Here is a 23,221-nt window from a genome sequence, read left to right as displayed (position 1 = left end):
TCAGCCATAGCATCCATTCTTGTATCTTGCTTTTGTTTTTCAATCTCACGCTCTTCATTTTTTTTCTCCATTCTTTCTAACCTCAAATTGATTGATCTCAATAGCTCAGCGAGGTTTTCTTCAGCCATAGTTTTTTTTTTTTTTTTGTGTTTATTTTGAATGAATTAACACTTTGAAACACTCTTTAAAATACCAAAGCTCTGATACCAAATGATGTAAATGCTAACTCAAGACTTCCTAAATGATTAAGGAAGGAGAAGGACAAAAGAAAAGAAAGAAGAAGTAATTTGGGCAGAATGTATATTTGAATGAAAATAGGACAACCGAAGCACAAGAACAAACTCAATGCAATAGTATTTAGGCTAGAGACAAGACAAACTCAATCTCCCCTAGTTTAATACTCAAGAACACACTCAAAGTATTAAAGAACTCTTGTTAACCTTGGACAAACACAAAGATAGGCAAGAAGAAAACACAAAGGTTGATTCATAAAACAAGTCTGAACTTTCATTCATGAATAGCTCTCTTTAAATAGAGTTACAACAGCAAAAGGAAGCTAAAAAAAGCAAGAGAAATTAAGGTGGGACGTCCAAGCATGGGGAACAAGCATTGGAACTCACAAAACAGCATTAAATAGCCTCCAAAGCATGCATTAGGCTGATTTAAGTTGTTCCCCAAGCATGCAGTAGCTAATTAATCAGATTTAAGTGGTAAAAGACTTTAAAAAAAACATAACTAAACTTGGACCTATCAAAGTGACGTCCAACCAATATATAGGTAGCTTTACTTAATCTTCAACCCAAGTTAGACATGTAACAAATTCAGATTTAAAAGGATTAAAACCAAGTACTTCAAGAACTAAAGCAATCGGCTCATGAGATAACGTATTTGATCTTGGATCACTAATTATCTCTATCGATCCTTAATAAACCCTTTTTGTAGCCCTTTTTGGCCTGACCCAATTTGAACTCGATCCTTATAAATCATTTTAAAAACGAAAATTTGAATCAAATAAGCAAAATTATATAAGAAATTCTTAAACTAGGCTTGTGGGAAACTTATTACTCAAAATAAGCATGGAATTACCAAAGCTGTGATTTGATTATGTTCGCTGTTAGTAACAACGAACAAAAATGCTGGTTAATAAAAGTCAACGCCTTTGTTCTCACTTAGTAAGTTTTAAAAAAGATGTTTGACCTTTTTTGACCCGCATCTTTGTTCGCTGTCCTGTTACTAATAGCGAACTGTGCGTTTTATAAATTGTTTAAGAATCATTTTAATTCATTTCCCCTAAGGTTAAACAAGGTTTTACTTTTTATTCAGTGCTATTATTAGCGAACAAAGGACCCTGTTTGACAAGGGCTTTTGTAGTTCTTTGTTACTAACAACAAACAAAGAACTTGACATTTTTTGACCAAGTCTCCTTTATTCACTATTACTAACAGTCAACAGATCCAAATCGCATCTTTAAAAATTTCGTATTTATTTTGAAAATTAAATGTCGCTCATATCTTGTTTAAGAAATTTTTTTTTATATAATTTTACTTATTTGGTTCAAATTTTCTTAAAAACATAAATGAGCGCAATCCCTTGTACGCTACTCTCAAGTCTCATCTCTTAAAAGAACTACACATCATTAATCAAAGTTTGAGGGTGGTAAGAAAATAATCGTAACCTTCTCCGATAATTTTTTTTGTTTGGTCGGGAAATAATCCCAACCATCCCCATTGGCCATTCCCCAATACAAATTGAGTCACTTTTCCTTTTATACCCCACTTTCTCTCTCTAACGTCAGACAAAAGCAGAGTTTAAATTAGAGTGACAATGGCCGCTGAAGCTGCTAATTCCGATCTGACAATGTCCGATGATCTAAACATTCGTCGGAGATCTCCGAGGTTGTCTGTTGGAGGAGATAAGGGAGATGTTAACATTAAAGATTGTCAGTCTTCCGGTGAGAAACAGACCAATAATAATAGTCCGAAGACTAAGAATAAGAGAGGTAATTATAAAGGTGGCTGTGTTTCTTTCTTAATTGGTGACCCAATTTCCAACGACGAAGCTCGCCGTAGGTGGCCTTACAGGTACCAGAATAAGGTACATTGTCTTCATTTTGCCTTTTTTTTAATTGTAAATTAAAATAATTTTTTTGCTCAAGTTTTTAATGCATTTAAGTAAAATCAAGAAATGAAGAATTACTCTATTAAATTCAAAATATGATTTAGTTTTGGGGTTATTGTAAGGAACTGTTGTTGGACCCGGCAGGAAAAGAGAAGGTGGAAAAAATTGGAACTTATCAAGGACAAAACGCACACAAAACGATATAAATGGTATTTGGACACCCCAATTCAAATAGTATTATACTCCCTTTACCAATGAGATTGAATCAATGAGAAAGAGAGGGATTTATAAGGAAAGTATGAGATTAAAAAAGACGGTGATGTCCATTTCCAAATACGAAAATGCTCCAAAAAGAAAGGGATTGTTGCAAATTGGCCGGAACAAAGGGAGTATTGCACCAAGGATTTAACATTACATTGATGAAATGCCACTCACAAAGTAAAGACTCACTTAAATCTCAAAGTACAAATAGATATTTCACACCGATACAAAGGGCTACCTTAGGCTCTCAAACTCTATTTTTCTCTTTGTAATAGTCATCACACTTAACCCTAACATGATTTTTAAGCTGTTATGTGGCCTGTAAAATCACTATAAGGAATCTTACAAAAGGACATTACGTGTCCCAAAACAACACCAATTGGAAAAATGCATCAGAAAGTTTATGAACAAAGATGCTTACTCGAGGACTATGGTGCCTTGTTTGAGCATCTTGTGTCAGGCCGCTATTTGGCTTCTTTTGATGCTGGATTCCCTATGCATCTTATCTTGTTCATCGGCGATACATGCTTAGGAATGAGCTATAGCGTGACTAATTTCACCTCCATCAAGATGTAATTTGGCTCTTGCACCGACAATCTCTCGCTCAAGGCCAAATGTCCCTTTATCATCAAACATCACCTTCCTTTGTGATCCACATTCAACATTAAAACATGATGTGGTTCTTGGCTCCTCCTCAAGACCAAAACCATCCTCACATTTCTTTATGCACAACCCAACGTGGTAGTCACCATCAACAAATGCCACCCTTTCAATTTACTTGAGCCTTGCACCAGCCTCAACATGATGCAAGTCTTAATTCCTTAGAAACATATGGCCATTGTTGTCTATCACTCCTTTCAAGTGCACGCTCCCCTTTTCCATCTTTAAGACTGCATCACTTTGAGCCTTTATGGTGTACTCCTTCATCTCCGATCTCCTCAATTAAAAATAAATTCCTTATCTTAGATATGTATCTCAAACCTCTAAGCAGTCATAGTGCCATTGTGCATCTTCAAATGCACCTCTCCAATTGCTTTAGTTTCAACTTCCTCACCACTAGCCCATGTCACCCTCTCATGCTCACAAGTCGTCAATCTTGTAAACAAACTCTTGTCTCTACAAATATGATATGAGTGTACGGAATCAAATACCCAATTACCCTCACCATCACAATTGACCTTAGCACATGACCATCATCATCATCATCGTCATCACATTTGACCTTCATCGATTGGACCTCATCACAATTGTTTGGGAGCTCAATCTTCTAGCAATCCCTTTCATCAAAGGTATTACCTTTTCACTTTCTCAAATAGAATTTTTCCTCTTTTCCCCTTTGTACTTCTCTCTTTCACAGATATCCTTGATTTCCTTTTTGATCTCCTTTAAAAGCTTTAAGTTTCAAATGTCTTTCTTCAACTTGTTGCCATTATATTGAATAGGGCTTCACTTGTGGTAATGATAGCACACTTAATCCCCATATTCTACTCTTGCCCTCTTGACTTTGATTTCCTCTCTAACCACTCTTAGATGGATTTTCTTCAATGATTTTTCCATCTTCCATAGTTGGCTTCTCATCAACAATCTTACCAGTCTTCATAGATGGTATTTCATCCCCATTGCTACTTAATTTTGTAGCTTCTTCAAGATTTTCAACTGTCAACAACAAATATTCTATCACTAGTCTTTGTTCTTCACCGTTGTTGATAAGCTCTCCTTCTCCCTTGGGACTCTTCATTTCTTGTTTACTACAATTTTTCTCTCCAAAGGTTTTAACAAACTCCAATGACTTAAAAAAATCCCTTAAACACATATACACTTCTATCATCTTTCCTATACCGTATGCCAAGCTTTTCCTCACTCAATACCCCTAGGAAACAACCAAAATTATGACATTAGTTGAAAGGAACAATTATTGAACACCCAAATGGTGAGAAAAGATGTAAAAGAAGGTAGAAAAACGGAGTATAAACAAGCAACGATGAAAAAAATTGAAACTTCGTAAAAATAAGGCATACAACAATATAATTGGTGTCTTGAACACCTCCTACTCAAATAGTAGTATATTTCATTAAAATTCAACAATATATTACATAAATACCACTCACAAACTCGAAGTAACTAGCTTGAGCTCACAGTTCAATCCTTTAATGGAGATTTCACTCTAATACAAAGGAGATTACCTTAGGCTCTTAAACCCTATTGGTCTCTTTGTAAAAGCCATCATACTTTACCCTAATATGATTTTTAGGCCCTTATATATAGCCTACAAAACCAGCAAAAGGAATCTCACAAAAGGAACATGTCCCAAAACAACACCAATAGCAAAAATGCATTACCATAGATGCTTGTTCAAGCACTATGGTGCCTTGTTCGAGCAGCCTAGGCCACTATTTGGCGATGTGGATGCCGTTTGCATCACATCTTGTTCACTAAGAACACATGCTAAGGAATAGACTATAATGTGACCAATGTCACCTCCATCAAGGGGTGATTTATCTCTTGCACTAACAGTCATCTGATCAAACAAGGTATGAAAATGAGGCTTCAAATTCAGCTAATTAAATGAGATTTAGCTTATAGTTGTGCAAGATTGGTTGGATTTTTTTTTGAATAATTATATGTTCTTGTTGACTACTGATGTGGTGCATACTCGTCTGTCCCTCTGGGATTTAGCACAAAAATTACTACTCCTATGTAATTTAAATATTTTTCAAAAATAGTAAAAAAAAAATTAAATTGTGTGGATGGTATTGAGAGAGAATAAATGTGAGGATGACAATTAAAGAAGGTGTTTGGCAGTATTTCAATAAATGGAAAAATACCAAAACAAGTAGGATAGACAAATACAAAAGTACAACAAACTCTTATACAAAAACTATGTGAAATTTAATGTTGGTATGAATATATAATTTAATCTTTTTAAAATATTTATTAAATTTTTGTTAGACTTATTAAATGTTTGATAGACTCACTATGAAATTTCTTTTAAATACTCTACGGAATTTATTTATTTATTTTTTATTTAAATTTTTTTTTCAGGTATGGTAAAGTTTTTATAATATGCATGCTATTTTCAAAATGGACTATCAAGGATGATAGAATGTAGGAGCATTCACTTTTTGCATATAGGAAATAATATGGCAAAATTTGTGTTGTTTAAGTGTTTCTTAATTGTTTTATGTACTCTTTCTTCCTTACAGTTCTTACATTTTTAACTTTTGTCATTTTTCCAAATCCAAACCAAAACTTTACATTTATGTTCCTTAGAATTTGTTGCAGTTAAACAAATTTTCCTTTACTTTTTGATTTGTTTTTACGAATAATAAAACAGAAGAATTGAGATGTGTGAATGGGTGAAAATAGATTAAAAATGCAAATGAGATTTGGTCAAAAGACGTGAGCCATTTCTAAAAGAGATTTTAAACCAAATTCAGTAGGAGTGTGGGATAAACAATGACAAATTTAGTGGAGGAAACAATCAATGTAATGTAGCAAATTTGTTAGCAGAGGGAGAAATAACCATAGGTACTTGTAGAAAACTCTAAGGTACCAAGTAATATATTTTACGCCACCCTATACATGGATAAGACAATGCCCCATTTGGTTGTGACTACTGATTAATAAATGATAGGAATGGTGATAGAATTTATATGTAAATTTGTAAGAAATGTTTGTTCCAATGTCCTTAGAAATGTAGATACGTTGTCAAACATGTGATTTTTTGGCTGAAGTAGTAATGAAAACTTATGAACAATACTACCTTCTTTACTACAGTTTGAATTTTATAATATTCATAATTTTTGCTTTGATCTTCGTTAGTGAACTATTTTCAAACAAAAAATGTAGTTGTGTGGGACCTTATTAGATTTTTCTCAATATATGCTTTCTATAAATTCACTTTTTATAATTTTTACTTATGTATAAGTGAGATATTAAAGTAAATATGCATTTGCATGATTAAATCCAGAATTATAATCATTTAAAAAACGGAGGATTGTATTCATGAGATAAATTCACATTATAAACTATCATGGGCCCTGCTTTGTGACCCTTATAACAAAATCACATATAACTTCACTTTTGTTTACAACAAACATGTTTCCTTGTGTATGTGGGAGAGATTACTTGATGTCATTAGATCATTCCTCTAGAATATCATCAACAAGCTTTATTTTACTTTGTTTTTTTAATTCATATACGTCATATGGAAATTTAAATGATTCAACAAGTGACTCTAGTGTATATTTTTGCAGCGCCAAAGAAATAATCGAGTAAACTCAAAAACAGTGTAAGTCAACAATCATTGGTTGATTGACAATTGTATTTTTGATTTGAATTCTTTTGTATAGGCCATGAAAGGTAAATGGTTCTTTTTTCTTCATTATATGATCAAATTAACATATATATTTTTGTTGTCTTGTTTACAGTGATGCTGATGAAGATGAGTTGATTTTGGATGTAAAATGTCATTATTCACAAGCTAAAATATCAAAGCTCGTTTTTAACCTTGGAGATTGTGCATATGTGAAAGTAAAGTTTAAATTTCTCCCTTTTGTTCTTCAATATCAATTTGTTATCATGTCTTGGGATAATTTACTTATTGTGCCTTTGAGATGCTGCAATAATTGTTTTATTTGTCTCATTTTACATAGCATTCATGTAAATGTGAATGTATTTTGGCCCCGGATGGAATGGAGGCATAGAGTAAGAGGATTCAAATAGTGAACTCAAATTGATTCTTGAGCCATGAAACATATGGATAGATTTGACATTTATGGCAAATATTGGCAAGCTTACCCTTGATTGGTGATATAATCACATTAAATCTCAAGCTTGTTTGATTAAGTTTCATAAACAAATAGTCTAATCTATATAGTTTATCTACACTTAACTAATGTTGAACTGTTTGGATTTTGTTTAAATTTATAAGACCTTATCTAAACTTATTTGTTTAAAAATAAGTGAAATATGTGAGAAAATTTTACCTTGTTGACTCTTACATAAACTTATTTTCCCTTTAAATGAACTTTGTGGTTTTTCTTGAACTGTATATAGGATACTATTAGTCTGCACCCAAGAAGTTTTTCTAGGAAAAAAAAACTAGAGATACGAAGTGATTTAGAAACTAAGGGACACTGTATGTGCAGTTTGAAATTCTAATGTACTTTCAAGGAGATGGGACAGAGAAATTGGGTAAACTCCCACGATGTTTTGTTGTAGTAATGAGAACCTTTGTGAAATTGTGGACCAAAGGTTGTACATTCTAGGATGAGCCTTTTTCAACTATCCATTATTTTCTATTTTCACAGTAGATAGATATCATATAATCAATTTTGATTTACTGCTACTTTTTCATAACCTCTTATTTTTCTTGCAACTTATCCACTTAACGTGGTTTTCTATGTTTTGTAGGGTCTAAAAGGGAAGAAGAACTTTATTGGTAGGATTGTTGAATTCTTCAAAACCATGGACGACGAGGACTATTTTCGAGTTCAATGGTTCTTTAGGGCTGAAGATACGGTAAATACTTGAGCTCATTCTTGATTAATTTAGTTACTTTGGTCATTTATTAATCATAAACAATGTTTTTGTTATTTAAAAGGTAAGGTTGCATACATTTGATTACCGAACCTAGGTGTGAGTCATTTAGTACCATTGAGGTAATGGAATGTTGTTGTCATACATCAGTTCCCTTCTCTTCTTGCCCCTCTTTTCAGCTAGATAAAAGAACAATTATTTTTGATAGATAATTACAAGGTCGAACTTTGTTACACAGCAATTGCTCATATTTTTGGGATGATCTGCTGTCAAATTGACTTTTGATAAGATTGGACTGTTCTCTCTTATTGTCACAACAGAGAGTTTAAAAAGGCAAGGATCACCCCACTTTGTGACCTCTTTTACATTTTTGTCAGGTCATAGAAGACGAGTCAAAATCTCATGATGCAAAGCGGTTGTTTCTTTCAGATCTAATGAATGATAACCCATTAGATTGCATTGTTTCAAAAGTCAAGATTTTACAAGTACCATCAAATGTAAGTTGAAGTACTTCTACTTGACATTCTTATTTGTGTATTTTTCACAAGGTTGTATCTCCATTCTCAATTAAACTGTTGTTTGCCATCACAATAGTTTCATTTTAATAGCACAATACCAAACTTTCTCTGTTAGTTTATAATATTTTTTTTCACATATAAATTACTTTTGTGGTTTGTTGCTGCCTTCAATTTTTGGCAGGTGGACATAAAACTGAAATCTCTTTCTGCATTTGACTTCTATTATGATATGAAATACTTCATCGACTATACTACATTTGCTACAGTAGTTGATGGTAAGTTGGAGATCTTGACTGTTGGGTAAAATAAGTTTGGATCGTTTTTTTTTGAGTCACTTGTACTTTTTTCAGGTTGGTGTGTTAAGTGCAATTTATTTTGTAGCCATAAATTCAATTTTTAACATAAGGTCATGAATTATGCCAGATTTATGTAAGTAATGATGTAGTTTAAGTATCATATTGTATGAACACCATCTTCTTTTAGAATTTAGTCTACCTCCACTTAGATACTCTCTACCTAGCCTATGTCATTCCTATTTTTCTGCTGTATTTTTAAGAAAATGCTCAATTCTGTAATTCAGTTGTTTCTTTTATTTGGGAGTTTTGATGCTGGTTCTTTGCAGATGAACCTGGCTTGTCATCATGTGATAACATGAAGAAGATTCAAGCAAATGGGCTCTGTCCGAATCACTGGAATTTTCCTGGGCATAGGCCACATAAGTCTGACATGGCATTGTTAGATTTGTACTCTGGCTGTGGCGGAATGTCAACTGGATTATGCCTAGGGGCTAAACTTGCTGGTGTAAATCTAAAGACAGTAAGTTCTTTTCTTTTACTTATAGTAAGCAAAAAGATTCTTACTACTATTGTTTAATGACTTCCTTTTGTGTTGTTGAACATATTTGTTTATTTCTAGAGATGGGCTCTTGACATTAATCAACCAGCTTGTGAAAGCTTGATATTAAATCATCCCAAAGTGCAAGTTAGTATGACCTTCCTTATTATGTTTACAAAGCCATAGTTCTATTCATTGGAACGTTTATTTCATAGTGTTTCCCCATTTTACAGATAAGAAATGAACCAGCAGAGGAATTCCTTGGCTTGTTGAAAGAGTGGGATAAACTTTGTAAACATTATGTTGATGATGCTCAAAATAAAACCTTTTCTTCTCCAAGTATTCAGAGACGATCACGATTTAGCTCTCGAAAAAGTATGGTGTCTAGGAACAAGAACAAGAACAAGAATTCATCTGATGAGTATGAGGTTGCTAGCCTTGTTGATATCTGCTATGGTGATCCCAACAAAAATGGAAAGATTGGACTTCATTTTAAGGTTGGTTTGATAACTATAATCTATTTTAGATTTAAACCTTGACTTGTCTACCCTCGTTGGAGTGTTGTTCATTTTCTTGTTGGGGGTTGGGGGGGGGGGGGGGGGGGGGGGGGGGGTGGGGTGGGGAGTGGGATAGTTGGTTACTTGGTTAATAACAATGTATTGATTCTATACTTGTTACTTAGGTTCGTTGGGCTGGTTATGGCTCGAGTGACGACACATGGGAGCCAATCGAGGGACTAAGGTATGCAAGTTTAATTGTTACATTCAAATTATTATTATTATTATTATTATTATTATTATTATTATTTATTTTTTTTTTCTGATTTATGGATAATTGCTTATTGATTCATGCAATTTAGTAATTGTCAGGACCGGATACAAGAATTTGTGTTGAAAGGTTATAAACTTACAATGTTGCCTCGACCGGTATTAATCTTAGCATATGTTATTAATCCACGAATTAACTTTTACTTTGACAAAGTTTTATTAAATTGCTTTTCTAATTGGTTACTCCTTTATATTGCATTTGGGTGTGTAGGGGGATGTTGATGTAATTTGTGGAGGTCCTCCATGTCAGGGAATTAGTGGGTATAACCGTCACAGGAATGTAGATAACCCTTTGGATGATGATAGGAATCGCCAAATTGTGGTATTCATGGACATTGTGGCATTTCTTAAGCCAATATACATTTTAATGGAAAATGTGGTTGACATATTGAGGCTTGCCAATGGTCATCTTGGAAAATATGCAATTAGTAGATTGGTTCAATTGAAGTATCAAGCAAGTCTTGGTATCATGGCAGCTGGTTGTTATGGACTTCCACAATTTCGTCTACGAGTTTTCTTATGGGGAGCTCATCCCAATGAGGTTAGAAATGTCATCCCTTAATACCATTGTTTAATTTATTGCGCAAAAGTGGCGATAATTTTCAGTGAAGCATGATAGGTGCTTTTAAGGTCACTCAATTTTGAAAGGCCTAAGCAAATAAAAAAATCATGGATGTTGTCGCAGTCACAGATGTGGTAGCAGTCACAATGTCATGGACGTGGCACCTCGCAGTGTTACGGCGTGTTTCCTTGACATCGTAATGTGAATTGTTAACTTGAAAGTTATTTTTTTTCATAGTAATTCGAGTTTATTAGAACTATTTTGATTAAAGATTATAATAGACGTCTTAGAACCAAATGTATATCAAAAAAGATCATAATGGCTAGAAGTTAAAATAAAAGCTTATGATGGTTGTTACTCCATGATTTTATGTTATGACTATGTGTAACCATAAACTCAAAATCCGTTATTAAATGGCCGTTATGTAATGTAATTGCCTTATTTTTATTCCATGGGCCTAGTCTGGTTAGAATAAGTGAAGAAACAATGAAGGTGTAATTGGGCGTGTGAATGTCAAATGGAAAAGGAACATTTTTGTTTTTTTGTTGTATTTTTGAATAGAAATTTAAAGTGGGATAAAATGGCTAAACTCTAAACTCACTAAAAATTGATTTAGTAAATTAAGAGGCTCTTGAGACACAACTGTAAGCACCAATTACAATAAGCATAACAACTTTTGCAAATGAAATTCTAATCTAAGAATAGCTTAAAACAACAAGGATTTGAAACATAAATGCTTCGGGATTTTTTTTATCATAAATTCAACAACCTAGTAATGAACTACAAATGAGCTATTTGTAGAAAAACAAAGCAAGAAATTAAACTACTAAAATAGCCTAAAATGCAAGGTTTTGGCTCTCCAAAAACCGGTTGCATTTGACTAGAATAACTTCTCTTCTCCATGATGCGAGTAACTCCTAGGCATGCTCCCCTCTGCTTATCTTGATGACAAAATTACATCCCAGCATGTCTTTCACTTCTAGATAGTTGGAGGTTTATAGTGAGTGGATGGTTACTTGAAGGAGTGGAGTAAATGCCGGTTACATGGAAGGTGGCTGGTACCTTTGACCGGTTCTAGAATAGTTCTAGAACAAATTCTAGTTGGTTGTTAAATGTTCCATGATCCTATGATTCACAACTAGCTTTTTCTTTGACTTTTCTTCTTGGTCATAAGCAAATGGCTCCATCCTTGAAATGTCTGGCATGGATTAATTCTTGCAGCTCCTTGCTTTGACTCCTTTTACTAGACATGCACCATGCGCCTGTATTACAAAAGCGTGTACAAAAAGCACACAATTGTATTACAACATACTTAACTAAAATTAAACTAAATTAAACTAACATACTTAACTAGAATTAAAACACACAACTTGAATCTAAATACCACAAGTTAAATAAATGAAATTAAATAAAACTAAAACATCCTAAATAAACTAAGGCTTCGAAAAATAAAGTATAATTAAACCAATGGGAAATGAACTTGTTTAGTTGCTGATAATTGTTTAGGATGAACTAGCATTGCAAAAGCTGCCCTTGAATGATGTTGTTGATGTCTTTGGATAAACCAAAGTTACCAAACCATGAATAAAAATTCCTCCCAATTTTGAAATATAGATGGACCTTGATTTGCAACATTAGTGTGCGTCGATTATGAATTTCCTACACTACTTTTGTATCAATCAAAGGATTTAGTTGGATTGTATTGATTTTTTCATTAAATGCAATATCTTTGCAACCTAGAAAAATATGTGAACTTATGTTGTATTGCATAGGGTTTTAGATAAAATAATTCATCTGAAAATTGGAAAATATTGATTATGGTGTTTAATTAAATATTATTCTTATTATTACAGAGGTTACCACAATTTCCCCTTCCAACCCATGATGTGGTACTAAAATATGGTGCACCATATAAATTTGAGGTATAAATTTTGTTTGTTCATTAACCTAGCAAGGTTTTTCAATTTATTTCATTTTTTAAAATAATATATCTAATTATCCTTTATTCTACTATGATTTTCATGCTTAAAGCGCAACATTGTTGCATATGATGAAGATCAATCTCCAAATCTTGAGAAAGCTCTTATTTTAAAAGATGCTATATCTGATCTTCCTCCGGTATACCTTTACACATCTATCTTGTTAGGTAATTCTCTAGTTGCTTGAGTTTCTGTTTTGCTAATTTTTCTCTTCATAGGTGACAAACAATGAAGTTCGAGAGGAGATGGCCTATCGAAAGCCTCCAGAAACCGAATTTCAAAAGTATATAAGAGCAAGTGAATTTGGTTAGTTTATTCATGAGGGATGTTAATTTGGTAATTTTTGAGGTGCTTATTAGTCTTTAGGATTCTCTTTTGTGCTTTACGTGTCACATACGGTTTATGGTCTGGTCTGGTCTGAGAAATAAAAAACCGAGACCAGACCGTTTACACCATAGACCAAACCAAGTATTAAAATTACGGTTTGATCCGGTTTGGCTTGCGGTTTAGAACAAACTCTGTTCAGCCGTAAGAATAATCGTAGATGTTGTAACGATTGCGTTAACAGTTGGGATGTCACGGTCTTAGATTTAAAAAGCTCGAGTCGCACCGAGGCGCAAAAGGTCCTTAGAGCCTAGGCACACAGCGCAAGCTTTTTGTATGTGAGGCACACTTTTTTGCTATAGTAGTTGATGCAGTTTTAAAACATATATAATACTTAAAACACTATGACAATCATATCACAATATCAAAAACCTTGAAAATATTCATTATCATATGGTAAACATTAATTTAGGACAAGACTATTACAATGAGAATATGAAGAATTCTTAAAGTTATTTTCTTCTTCTTCACTTGCTTCTCTTCTCTTTTCTTTTTACGCAATAGTTTCTCGAACCTAAATGAAAGTGAATTTGGGTTTTGAGTTTTATTTATTTATCGAAAATACAAGCTTTGAAGTTAATTACCCATCCCAATTAGGAGGTGCAATAAACGCACAAGGCGCGAGGCACATCGAGGCGCACAAGGCGCACACCTCTTGTAGTGGGCTTCGTCTCGCCCTACTGAGGTGTTATCGGTCGAGCTTGAGCTCGAGGCGCATAAGGCTAGGGCTACAAAAAATTTGGTCTAAACCGTAAACGAAATCGGACTAAACCGTATAAGTATTTGGTCTGGTCTACGGTCTAAATGGTCTAGTCTAGTTTCCTTTTTAAAAAATTATAGTTTCCGTTACGGTCTAGGTTTTAAAACTTTCAGACCAAGCCAGACCGGAAACCCGTAATATATTCTGGTCTGGTGTAAATCGTAAGTCATAGACCATTAATTGTAATAATATGGGTCATAAACTGGTAGGCCCAACTCTAAATATTACTGCCTAGCCCATTATTTTGGGTTGAAAACCTAATTTCTCATTCCTTAACCATTATCCTTCAGAGAGTTCAACTCCATTTCATTCTTCCAAACTTTAGTTACGCCTCCTCTCACTTTTATTCTAATCTCAACTCTCATGTGCTAATTTTTTTTACTTTTTGTCCCTTATCAATTTTTTTTCATTAACTTTCTCAAGTGCGTATAGATGAGTACATATCAATATATATACTAATATTTATGTACATATAGATGAATATATTATCTTAGATTCTTAGTTAAAAAAATGCATTAAAAAGAAAAAATTGGGGACCAAACCGTTGTAGAACGGTCTGGTTCGGTCCGGTCTGAAAAATTTTTAGACCAGAATTTCTGATTTTTGTGTCAAACCAAACCACACCGGATCGTGTGCAGCCCTAATATTATAAAGCGCAAACGCGACACCTCATGTTGTAACATCACAATTTTAATTGTTAATATGAAAAATATTCATTTTATCCTAATAATCCAAATTTTGTAGAACATGAACATGTATATAAATTAAAGCTTATTATAGACTTTTAGAACCTAATGCATATCAAGAAAATGATGACAATGACTATTATTACTTTATTATTTTAATACACAGGTTGTGTAACAAGACTATGCAGAATGCTAAGCTAAAATCCTCTATAACGAAATGACCTCATAAAATTCCTTGATGTGTTATAAAAATCAAAAGCAGAGATGGCTTTCAGCAAACTACTAATGTCCTTAAAGTTAAATTGAGATAACTATATCATGGATTTTGAAAGGGATTATGCCTGAAAATGATGGGCAAAATAATCTGACAGAAGGTGCTACCCCTTAGAAAATGATAGAAAAAATCATGAGGGGGAAAAAATTCATCCGTGGGAACAATATGGAAAAGTAGACTCTTAATTATGAAAACTTAGTACGTCTAATACAGTAACACCTTAATGTGTAGCATTTATAATCCATTCCATACAAGACTTGGTCTTCTATGTAGGAGTGCATATATATATTCATACTTTTATACTTATTAATTGATGTAGATATGTTGGGTTCTGCGGACATTAAAGCTCACAAAAAAAGATGTATTCTCTATGATCATCGACCACTTAAATTATTCGAGGATGATTACTTGCGGGTTTCTAAAATCCCTCAAAAAAAGGTTTGAATCAAATAGTAGATCATTCATTCAATTCTTCCATTTTATCACCACTTATTCCTTAATGTTTTCTCGAATTGAACATTTAACAGGGAGCAAATTTTCGTGACCTACCAGGTTTAATTATTGGAAAAGACAACATTGTTAGGAGAGATCCCGATTCAAATATAAGACTACCATCTGGGAAGCAATTGGTAATTGTACTCAAAATTCCTTGCCTTTAACTACCCTATCTCTATTTATTGACTCCCAAATGTTGTATTGTGTATATGTGATAGTGAATTATGGCTCTCATGTTGTTATCAATAACATATATGAAATTTTGTATACAAAGTTGTCAAATTCACATTGATTTCATAGGTAAAAGTTTAAGTGAGAACCATCCCTATATAAGAAGCATGAGAGACATGTTACTTTTTGGTGAAATGTGTTAATTTTCAAATAAAATGTTTATTTTTTCAATAAAAAATGCAAAAAACCCGGAAAAAAAGTGTTAGTTTTAATGTAAAAAGGTGTTACTTTTCAGGAAAAATGTTTCTACCAAAAAATTCTAGATAAAAATTAATGAAAAATCTAAAAACTTTAAAAATTAATGAAACTGACAAAAAATATAACTCTTTTGCAAAATTTTAAGACGTTTTTTTATTCTAAAACAAAATTCCAGAAAAAAATAAAACTGACAAAAAATGTTACGTATAAGGAGAGGTATGTCCATATCAAAGAACGAATTTGGATTTATGCTAGGGAGATCTAGAATATAAACAATCTATCATATAAGACAAATGATGGAGTATTATAGGTTAGAAAAAGAGACTTGCACATGGTTTTTATTGACTATAAAAAAGTATACAAGGTACCAAGAGAAGTAATGTGGTGTACAATGACAAAGAACATTCCCAAGAAATACATTAACATACTGCCAGATATGTATTGAGAAGTAAAGACATATGTTAAGACATGTGGTGGGGCAAAATCATGATTTTCCAATCACAATTGGCTTTCATCAGGGCTTGATTCTATGCCCTTTTCTTTTGTCGTGGTCCTATATGAGATAACTCTTTTGATACAAGGAAACGTGCATTGGTGCTTGTTGTTTGCTAATTGTTTTGGTAGATGGGACTGAAGAGGTTGTAAATGCTAAGTCATGGAGACAAGATTTGGAGTCTTGAGGTTTTAAATTAAGTTGGAGGAAAACAAAGTAATGAAGTGTAATTTTAGCTCAAACGAGATAAAAGAGGCACTAAAAAGCCAAAAGAGAAAGCAATTGATTCAAGTGGATGCTTCGAATACCTTGGGTCTATATTTTAGAGTAGTGGAGATATCTAACAAGATGTGACCCTTAAAATTAAGCGGCAAAAATGGAGATCGACTATTGGAATATCATGTGATCGAGGTGTGTTCATAAAGTTAAAGGGTAAGTTTTATTGAACGAAGATTACACTGATGCTACTATATGGATCAAAATGTTGGGCTTTTAGAAAGTATTTTAGTAGAAATATGGAATTTGCAGAAACGTAAATGCTTCGATGGATGATTGGGTATACTTTAAGTGATAGATTTTGAAACGAAGATATAATAAAGGATTTAAGAGTTGCAAATATTGAGAAAAAGATAAAAGAAAATCGTTTAAAATGGTTTTGGCATGTGCGAAGGAAGATGGTTGTATTATGCCTGGTTTGAGCATTTCCTGGACGAAACGTTCAATTTCTGCCTTCTGGACATGAGGGTATCGATATGGATGTACACTGATGGGGTTAGTACCTTCTTTAAGCACTATGGCATGGCCATGTGTTCAGTTAGGTGGAAGGTTATCAAGGGGGTGAAAGATGTGGGGGTAAAGGCTCAAGGTATGAGAAAGGAAAGAGGGGACAACCATGGTGGATTGTTCTTCTAGACTGCTCAAACCCATGGTTTCAATCAAAATCCCCTATCCCTCATGGTGCAAAATTTTGAGAAGAGTTTTCAAAGATATTTTAGAGTGGCGGAGTGAGGGTCACCTTGCAACACAAATGTCTGTTCACCGACTTGAAAACACATTTCCTGTGTTTTCCAATTGATAGTGATTATCCCAAGTTTTTCAAGCCACTGAACTCCCAAAATAACATCCAAATTCCCTAGTTCTAACCAAAAGAAATCCTCCACAATTTCTACCCCTTGTATGGACAATCGAACCTGCTTACGTATTCCCTCACCATAGACTTTTGCGCTCCTGTTCCCAACGTTACCCCAAAAGGTTTACAGAGTGAATATTTCAATAGCGTGCTTCGAGCTACGGAGGTTGAGATAAAGTTGCTAGTGGCTCCAAAATCGATTAAAACGAGTACTGAGATTGTCCTCCAATACGCCCCTCCATTTTCATGGTTTTCGGATTCGTGAATCCGATGAGGGATTGTAATGACATCCCTTGAAGAGGATCCTCGTCTGCCGCCACTTCGTTTATCACTTCCCATTCTTATGATATCTCTGGGCCTTCTCGACCTTCTTCTGTCAAAATCGAACGCAGCTCCTTGTTGCGACATATATGAGTCAACGACCATTTCTCATCACACTTGAAACAGAGCCCTATGGAGCGTTTATCACGGAATTCTTCATCACTTAGACGAATGGTGCACCGTCTGTCATCTGGCTGTTTTGGTTTTGGGTTTTGGGTTGTGTTTGGGAGAGAGAGGTTAGGTTTGTTTTGGATATATGTGGGGTTCAGGGTATTTATGGAAACATTTGGGTAGGGGATTTTTTTGTAATTTAAACGGGTGGCCCACTTTTGTCTCCCATAGTTTACCTCATCTATAACCTTCTGTCCGATTTTAACAGCTTAATCCATCGCAATTTTTAATGTGGGTGGGTTCATTAATTCACACTTGATGTCTTCTTGCAGCCCATTAATGAAGGCCCCTAAAGCGATATTTCTGGCCACTCTGCCTATAGGAGACGCCTTCTCCACGTATTCTCGGCAGTAATCAGCCACTTCCCCTGTCTGCCGGACCACCAACCACTGTTCTACCAACCCTCCTTCATTAGCCGGTTGGAATTTACTGAGAATGAGGAATTTTAGATCCGCCCATCGAGTGATTGGATCTTTTTGATCCTCCCGATGATACTAAGCCAGGGCATCACCATCCATACTGATGACGGCTGCCACCATATATTCTTCCTCCGACAAATTGTAGAAGGTAAAGTACCTGTCTGCCTTTAAAATCCACCAGTCTGGGTTCTCTTCGATAAACATAGGAATGCCAACCTTCTTTGACTTCCATTGGCCACTTCCTTGAGAATTCTGGAATGGTGTAAAACCGAGGTTTTCATCTATCAAATTCTCCGAACTTTCTTGCTGGTTTGAGTTCTGTTGATTTTGATTATTAGCTATCATCATTGGACTTAGCCTCTGTTAGTTTTGTGGGCTTCCAAGAATACTCGCCATGGGCTATACCCTTGAGCTACTGGCCATGAACAACGTGAGGGTCTCTTGCATTTTCACTTGACCATCAGCCATAGCTGTGATAGATTTCTCCAGGTCACCATATTTAGTTTTTAACACCGCCTGATTCAATGACATTCTCTCCTCTAGTTGCGATATTTCAGAGTGTAACTGAGAAGTCAATTGCTGGGTGAGGTTATCAATTTCGCGCTCAAGTTGCTCTTTTCTCTGCTGGTTTGTTGGATTTCCCATGGAAGAAAATATTGCTTTGATACCAGTTTGTTATGAACCGGTAATACAGCACCTATTAGGAGTACGAAGAAAGTAAGAACTAAGAGAGAGAGAGGGAGATAGAGAATAAAAGAGAGTCAGAGAAGGAGAACAAAGAAGGGAATAGAGAGAAGGGGGAATGTATTAGTATTTCATTGCCTGCTCAATCATTATTACATAATCATATCTATAGAGCTATACAAGGCCTAACAACCTGCTGCCCATTTAGATTTGGTTACAAGATTCCCTTCTAGAAGGTTTCCCATAATACCCTTACTAACAGAATTCTGTTATTCAGCTGCCATCTCATCATTCTTCCCATTTTTCTTCCTCCTTTGATACACCTTCAGCCCCTTGGTGTGCTGTGTAGGTATGACATGATCCCATCAAAAGACGTCATCTCAAAGCAACAACAAAATTAGCAGCGAAACTTGAGACAAAAGTTTAGGGGGCCAAAAATTTGGATTTTGGACTTTAAAATTGGGTAAAAAAATTGAGAGGGGGCAAAGGATTAACTCATGCCTCTTTAGCTACAATAAAAGTATTAATTACTTCTAATTCAATCATTATTTAGTGATATTTAATGATGGCATCGTACATATTATTATACTCCGGAAAAAGTAACCTTGTTTCGCCACTGAACACAATGAAAATAATCAAAACGAGCAAGGTAATGAAACAAGAAGATTTGGGAATCAACCTAAAAACTCTGAATACGAACCATCTCTTCTAATTTTAGCTGCAATGTTTGACCTTGAACAGGTTCCTGATTATGCAATAAACTTCTCTGATGGTAAATCAAAGAGGTATCTGCTCTCATAAAGCTTAAATATTTGGATTTATATGAATTTAATATTTGATCACTTCTGAAATGTTTTATGTTTTTACTTTTTGTCCTATAAAGACCATTTGCTAGACTATGGTGGGATGAGACAATCCCCACACTATTGACGACCCCAGATCCTCACTGCCAGGTATGATGTTTTCTCCATTTGATTAGAGTGTGGAATAAGAACTTTGATCAATGTTCGAAGTAGAAGATAAAATTTAATTGTATCCTTGTAGGCAATTTTACATCCAAACCAAGACAGAGTTCTCACTGTCCGTGAGTATGCTAGATTACAAGGCTTTCCAGATTATTATAGATTCTGTGGGACTGTGAAGGAAAGGTCAGTGCAACATGGATTCGTTGTAATGTTCTATAAGCATTAGTTTGTCTCAATAGTAATTCATTTGATTTAGTTATTTAAAAAGTACAACTTCCTTGGATGTGAAGAAACGCAAGTTTGGTTGACAAAAACAGGTTTTTGGGGAAGTTTAAGTTTTCAAAATATAAATCATTGGCCCCTAAGTTGAAATTTCCGTATACGCTTCCTTACTCAACCAAATTGTTTTTCAAGTAGCTGTTTGAACTTTTTGCAGAGCAATTCCTAATCAACTTTGTTTAGTTAACCAATTATGGCATAAACTTTCCAGGGAAACTAATTTTCCTACATTCAACCACGTGCAATATTTAGTTTCATTTGAGTATTAAAAATCCAATTACACTTTCATGTTCTGGGTACATTAGCTAATTAATTACTTTTTATATTGAGTAGATACCGTCAAATTGGAAATGCTGTAGCAGTTTCAGTTGCTAAAGCTTTAGGATATAGTCTGGGCAAGGCAGTGCAAAAGCTGAGTGGAAATGGTCCTCTTATGGAACTCCCTCACAAATTTTCTCACATGACAGCAGTAGAATGTCAAGAGTCTGCAATAAAAGTGCAAGAGTCTGCAATAACAATTAAAGTTGAGGAGTCTGCAATGGAAGTGCAGGATTCTGCACTAAAAAGTCAGGAGTCTGCAATCAGTGTGCAGGAGTCTGCGAAAACAATCCGCTTTCAGGAGTCAGGCATGGAAGTGCAGGATTCTGCAATCAATCTGCAGGAGTCTGCCAGAACAATTGATGTTCTGGAGTCTGCAATAACAATTGATGTTCAGGAGTCTTCCTTAACAATCGATGTTCAGGAGTCTGCAATAACAATTGATGTTCAGGAGTCTGCAATGAAAGAGCAGTATTCTGCAACAAAAAATCAGGATTCCACAATCAATGTGCTGAAGTCTACAATAACAATTGATGATCAGGATTCTGCAATAAAAATTCAGGAGTCTGCAATCAATGAGCAGGAGTCTGCAAAGACAATTGCTGTTCAGGAGTCAGCTATGGAAGTGCAGGATTCTGCAATCAATGTGCAGGAGTCCGCAAAGACAGTTAGTGTTCAGGAGTCAGCTATGGAAGTGCAGCATTCCGCAATCAATGTGCTGGAGCCTACAATAACAATTGATGATCAGGAGTCTGCAATGCAAGTGCAGAATTCTGCAATAAAAAATCAGGAATCTGTAATCAATGTGCAGGAGTCAGCAAAGAGAATTAGTGTTCACGAGTCTGCTATGGAAGTGCAGGATTCTGCAATCAATGTGTCAGAGTCTACAATAACAATTGATGTTCAGGAGTCTGCAATGGAAGTGCATGATTCTGCAATAAAAAATCAGGAGTCTGCATTCAATGAGCAGGAGTCTGCAAAGACAATTACTGTTCAAGAGTCAGCTATGGAAGTGCAGGATTCTGCAATCAATGTGCAGGAGTCCGCAAAGACAATTAGTGTTCAGGAGTCAGCTATGGAAGTGCAGCATTCCGCAATCAATGTGCTGGAGCCTACAATAACAATTGATGTTCAGGAGTCTGCAATGCAAGTGCAGAATTATGCAATAAAAAATCAGGAGTCTGTAATCAATGTGCAGGAGTCCGCAGAGACAATTAGTGTTCACGAGTCTGCTATGGAAGAGTCTGCTATGGAAGTGCAGGATTCTGCAATAAAAAATCAGGATTCCGCAATCAATGTACCGAAGTCTACAATAACAATTGATGTTCAGGAGTCTGCAATGCAAGTGCAGAATTCTGCAATAAAAAATCAGGAGTCTGTAATCAATGTGCAGGAGTCAGCAAAGAGAATTAGTGTTCACGAGTCTGCTATGGAAGTGCAGGATTCTGCAATCAATGTGTCAGAGTCTACAATAACAATTGATGTTCAGGAGTCTGCAATGGAAGTGCATGATTCTGCAATAAAAAATCAGGAGTCTGCAAAGACAATTATTGTTAAGGAGTCTACTATGGAAGTACAGGATTCCACAATCAATGTGTCAGAGTCTACAATAACAATTGATGTTCAGGAGTCTGCTATGGAAGTGCAGGATTCTGCAATAAAAAATCAGGATTCCGCAATCAATGTACCGAAGTCTACAATAACAATTGATGTTCAGGAGTCTGCAATGCAAGTGCAGAATTCTGCAATAAAAAATCAGGAGTCTGTAATCAATGTGCAGGAGTCAGCAAAGAGAATTAGTGTTCACGAGTCTGCTATGGAAGTGCAGGATTCTGCAATCAATGTGTCAGAGTCTACAATAACAATTGATGTTCAGGAGTCTGCAATGGAAGTGCATGATTATGCAATAAAAAATCAGGATTCTGCAATCAATGAGTAGGAGTCTGCAAAGACAATTATTGTTAAGGAGTCTACTATGGAAGTGCAGGATTCTGCAATCAATAAGCTGGAGTCTGCTATTAATGTTCAGGAGTCTACAATAACAATTGATGTTCGGGAGTTTGCAATGGAAGTGCTGGATTCCGCAATCAATGTGTCGGAGTCTACAATCAATGTTCAAGAGTTTACAATAACTATTGATGTTCAGGAGCCTAAAGTAAAAAATCAGGAGTCTTTGAAATCAACTATTGTTCAGGAGTCTACTGTGGAAGTGCAGGATCCTGCAATAAAAAATCAAGAGTCTGCAATCAATGTTCAGGACTCTGCAATCATTGGTCAAGAGTTTGCAATTAATCTTCAGGAATCTGCAATCATAGATCATGAGTCTATATCTAAAGATCATGATTCTGCAATTGAAGTTCAAGAGTCTGCAATTGAAGTGCAGGATTCTGTTTAGGAGTCTGCAATAAAAGAATAGCCCTACTAATTTTCAATTTAGATTCTGATACCCCCAATGTAAAACATAATACTGAGCTGTACAATATGATTGTTTTCTGATGTAAGAAGCTTTGGCTAAGTCCTGCCCTTCTGTATTAATTTGAACATTCTCAAGCCCCAAAATAAATTTAAGAGAAAATATGATAAACTGCATGGTATGTGTTACATGTGTTCAAAAAAGACATTTTTTTTTTGAGCTTTTAACCGAATTCGACTTTGACTGACTTCAAAATGAATTTAAAATTATGTTAAAACAAATATTGACAAGTTTCGATTTCGAATTGATCCGAAATACCCAACCTGAAATTGTTCTGTTCACCTGAATGAACACATTTAGT

The 23,221-nt window shown here is 34.9% G+C and overlaps 1 protein-coding gene across 3 annotated transcripts; it reads left to right on the top strand.

Moving 5' to 3' along the window:
* Positions 1-1,585: 1,585 nt before the first annotated feature.
* Positions 1,586-22,386, top strand: LOC130819723 (DNA (cytosine-5)-methyltransferase CMT3-like). Of its 3 annotated transcripts, XM_057685358.1 has the most exons (22): positions 1,586-2,094; positions 6,636-6,670; positions 6,810-6,912; positions 7,795-7,902; positions 8,298-8,417; positions 8,620-8,713; positions 9,061-9,254; positions 9,354-9,419; positions 9,506-9,769; positions 9,955-10,013; positions 10,132-10,198; positions 10,311-10,640; positions 12,515-12,583; positions 12,693-12,779; positions 12,859-12,946; positions 15,064-15,182; positions 15,272-15,373; positions 19,627-19,670; positions 19,769-19,838; positions 19,930-20,033; positions 20,463-21,882; positions 22,075-22,386. In XM_057685358.1, exons 1-22 carry the CDS (start codon positions 1,825-1,827, stop codon positions 22,384-22,386), a joined length of 4,125 nt encoding a protein of 1,374 aa, XP_057541341.1. In that variant the 5' UTR covers positions 1,586-1,824. The 3 variants fall into 3 exon arrangements, with proteins under 3 accessions (XP_057541341.1, XP_057541333.1, XP_057541324.1); XM_057685341.1 differs by having other exon boundaries at positions 1,587-2,094; positions 20,463-22,386; XM_057685350.1 differs by lacking the exon at positions 12,859-12,946 and having other exon boundaries at positions 12,693-12,807; positions 20,463-22,386.
* Positions 22,387-23,221: the final 835 nt, after the last annotated feature.

The sequence above is a fragment of the Amaranthus tricolor genome, chromosome 1, assembly GCF_026212465.1.
Source record: "Amaranthus tricolor cultivar Red isolate AtriRed21 chromosome 1, ASM2621246v1, whole genome shotgun sequence".
NCBI lineage: Eukaryota > Viridiplantae > Streptophyta > Magnoliopsida > Caryophyllales > Amaranthaceae > Amaranthus > Amaranthus tricolor.
Note: the sequence above shows the minus strand (reverse complement) of the source record. Positions and strands in the feature narration are given on the sequence as shown.

What these genes read in the sequence shown, in the direction of transcription:
- LOC130819723 (XM_057685341.1), top strand. Translation starts at nt 1,825, where the DNA reads ATGGCCGCTGAAGCTGCTAATTCCGATCTGACAATGTCCGATGATCTA. An exon ending in TTTTACAAGTACCATCAAAT is followed by an intron (nt 8,418 to 8,619) that starts GTAAGTTGAAGT and finishes AATTTTTGGCAG; the next exon opens with GTGGACATAAAACTGAAATC. An exon ending in CTATATCTGATCTTCCTCCG is followed by an intron (nt 12,780 to 12,858) that starts GTATACCTTTAC and finishes TTCTCTTCATAG; the next exon opens with GTGACAAACAATGAAGTTCG.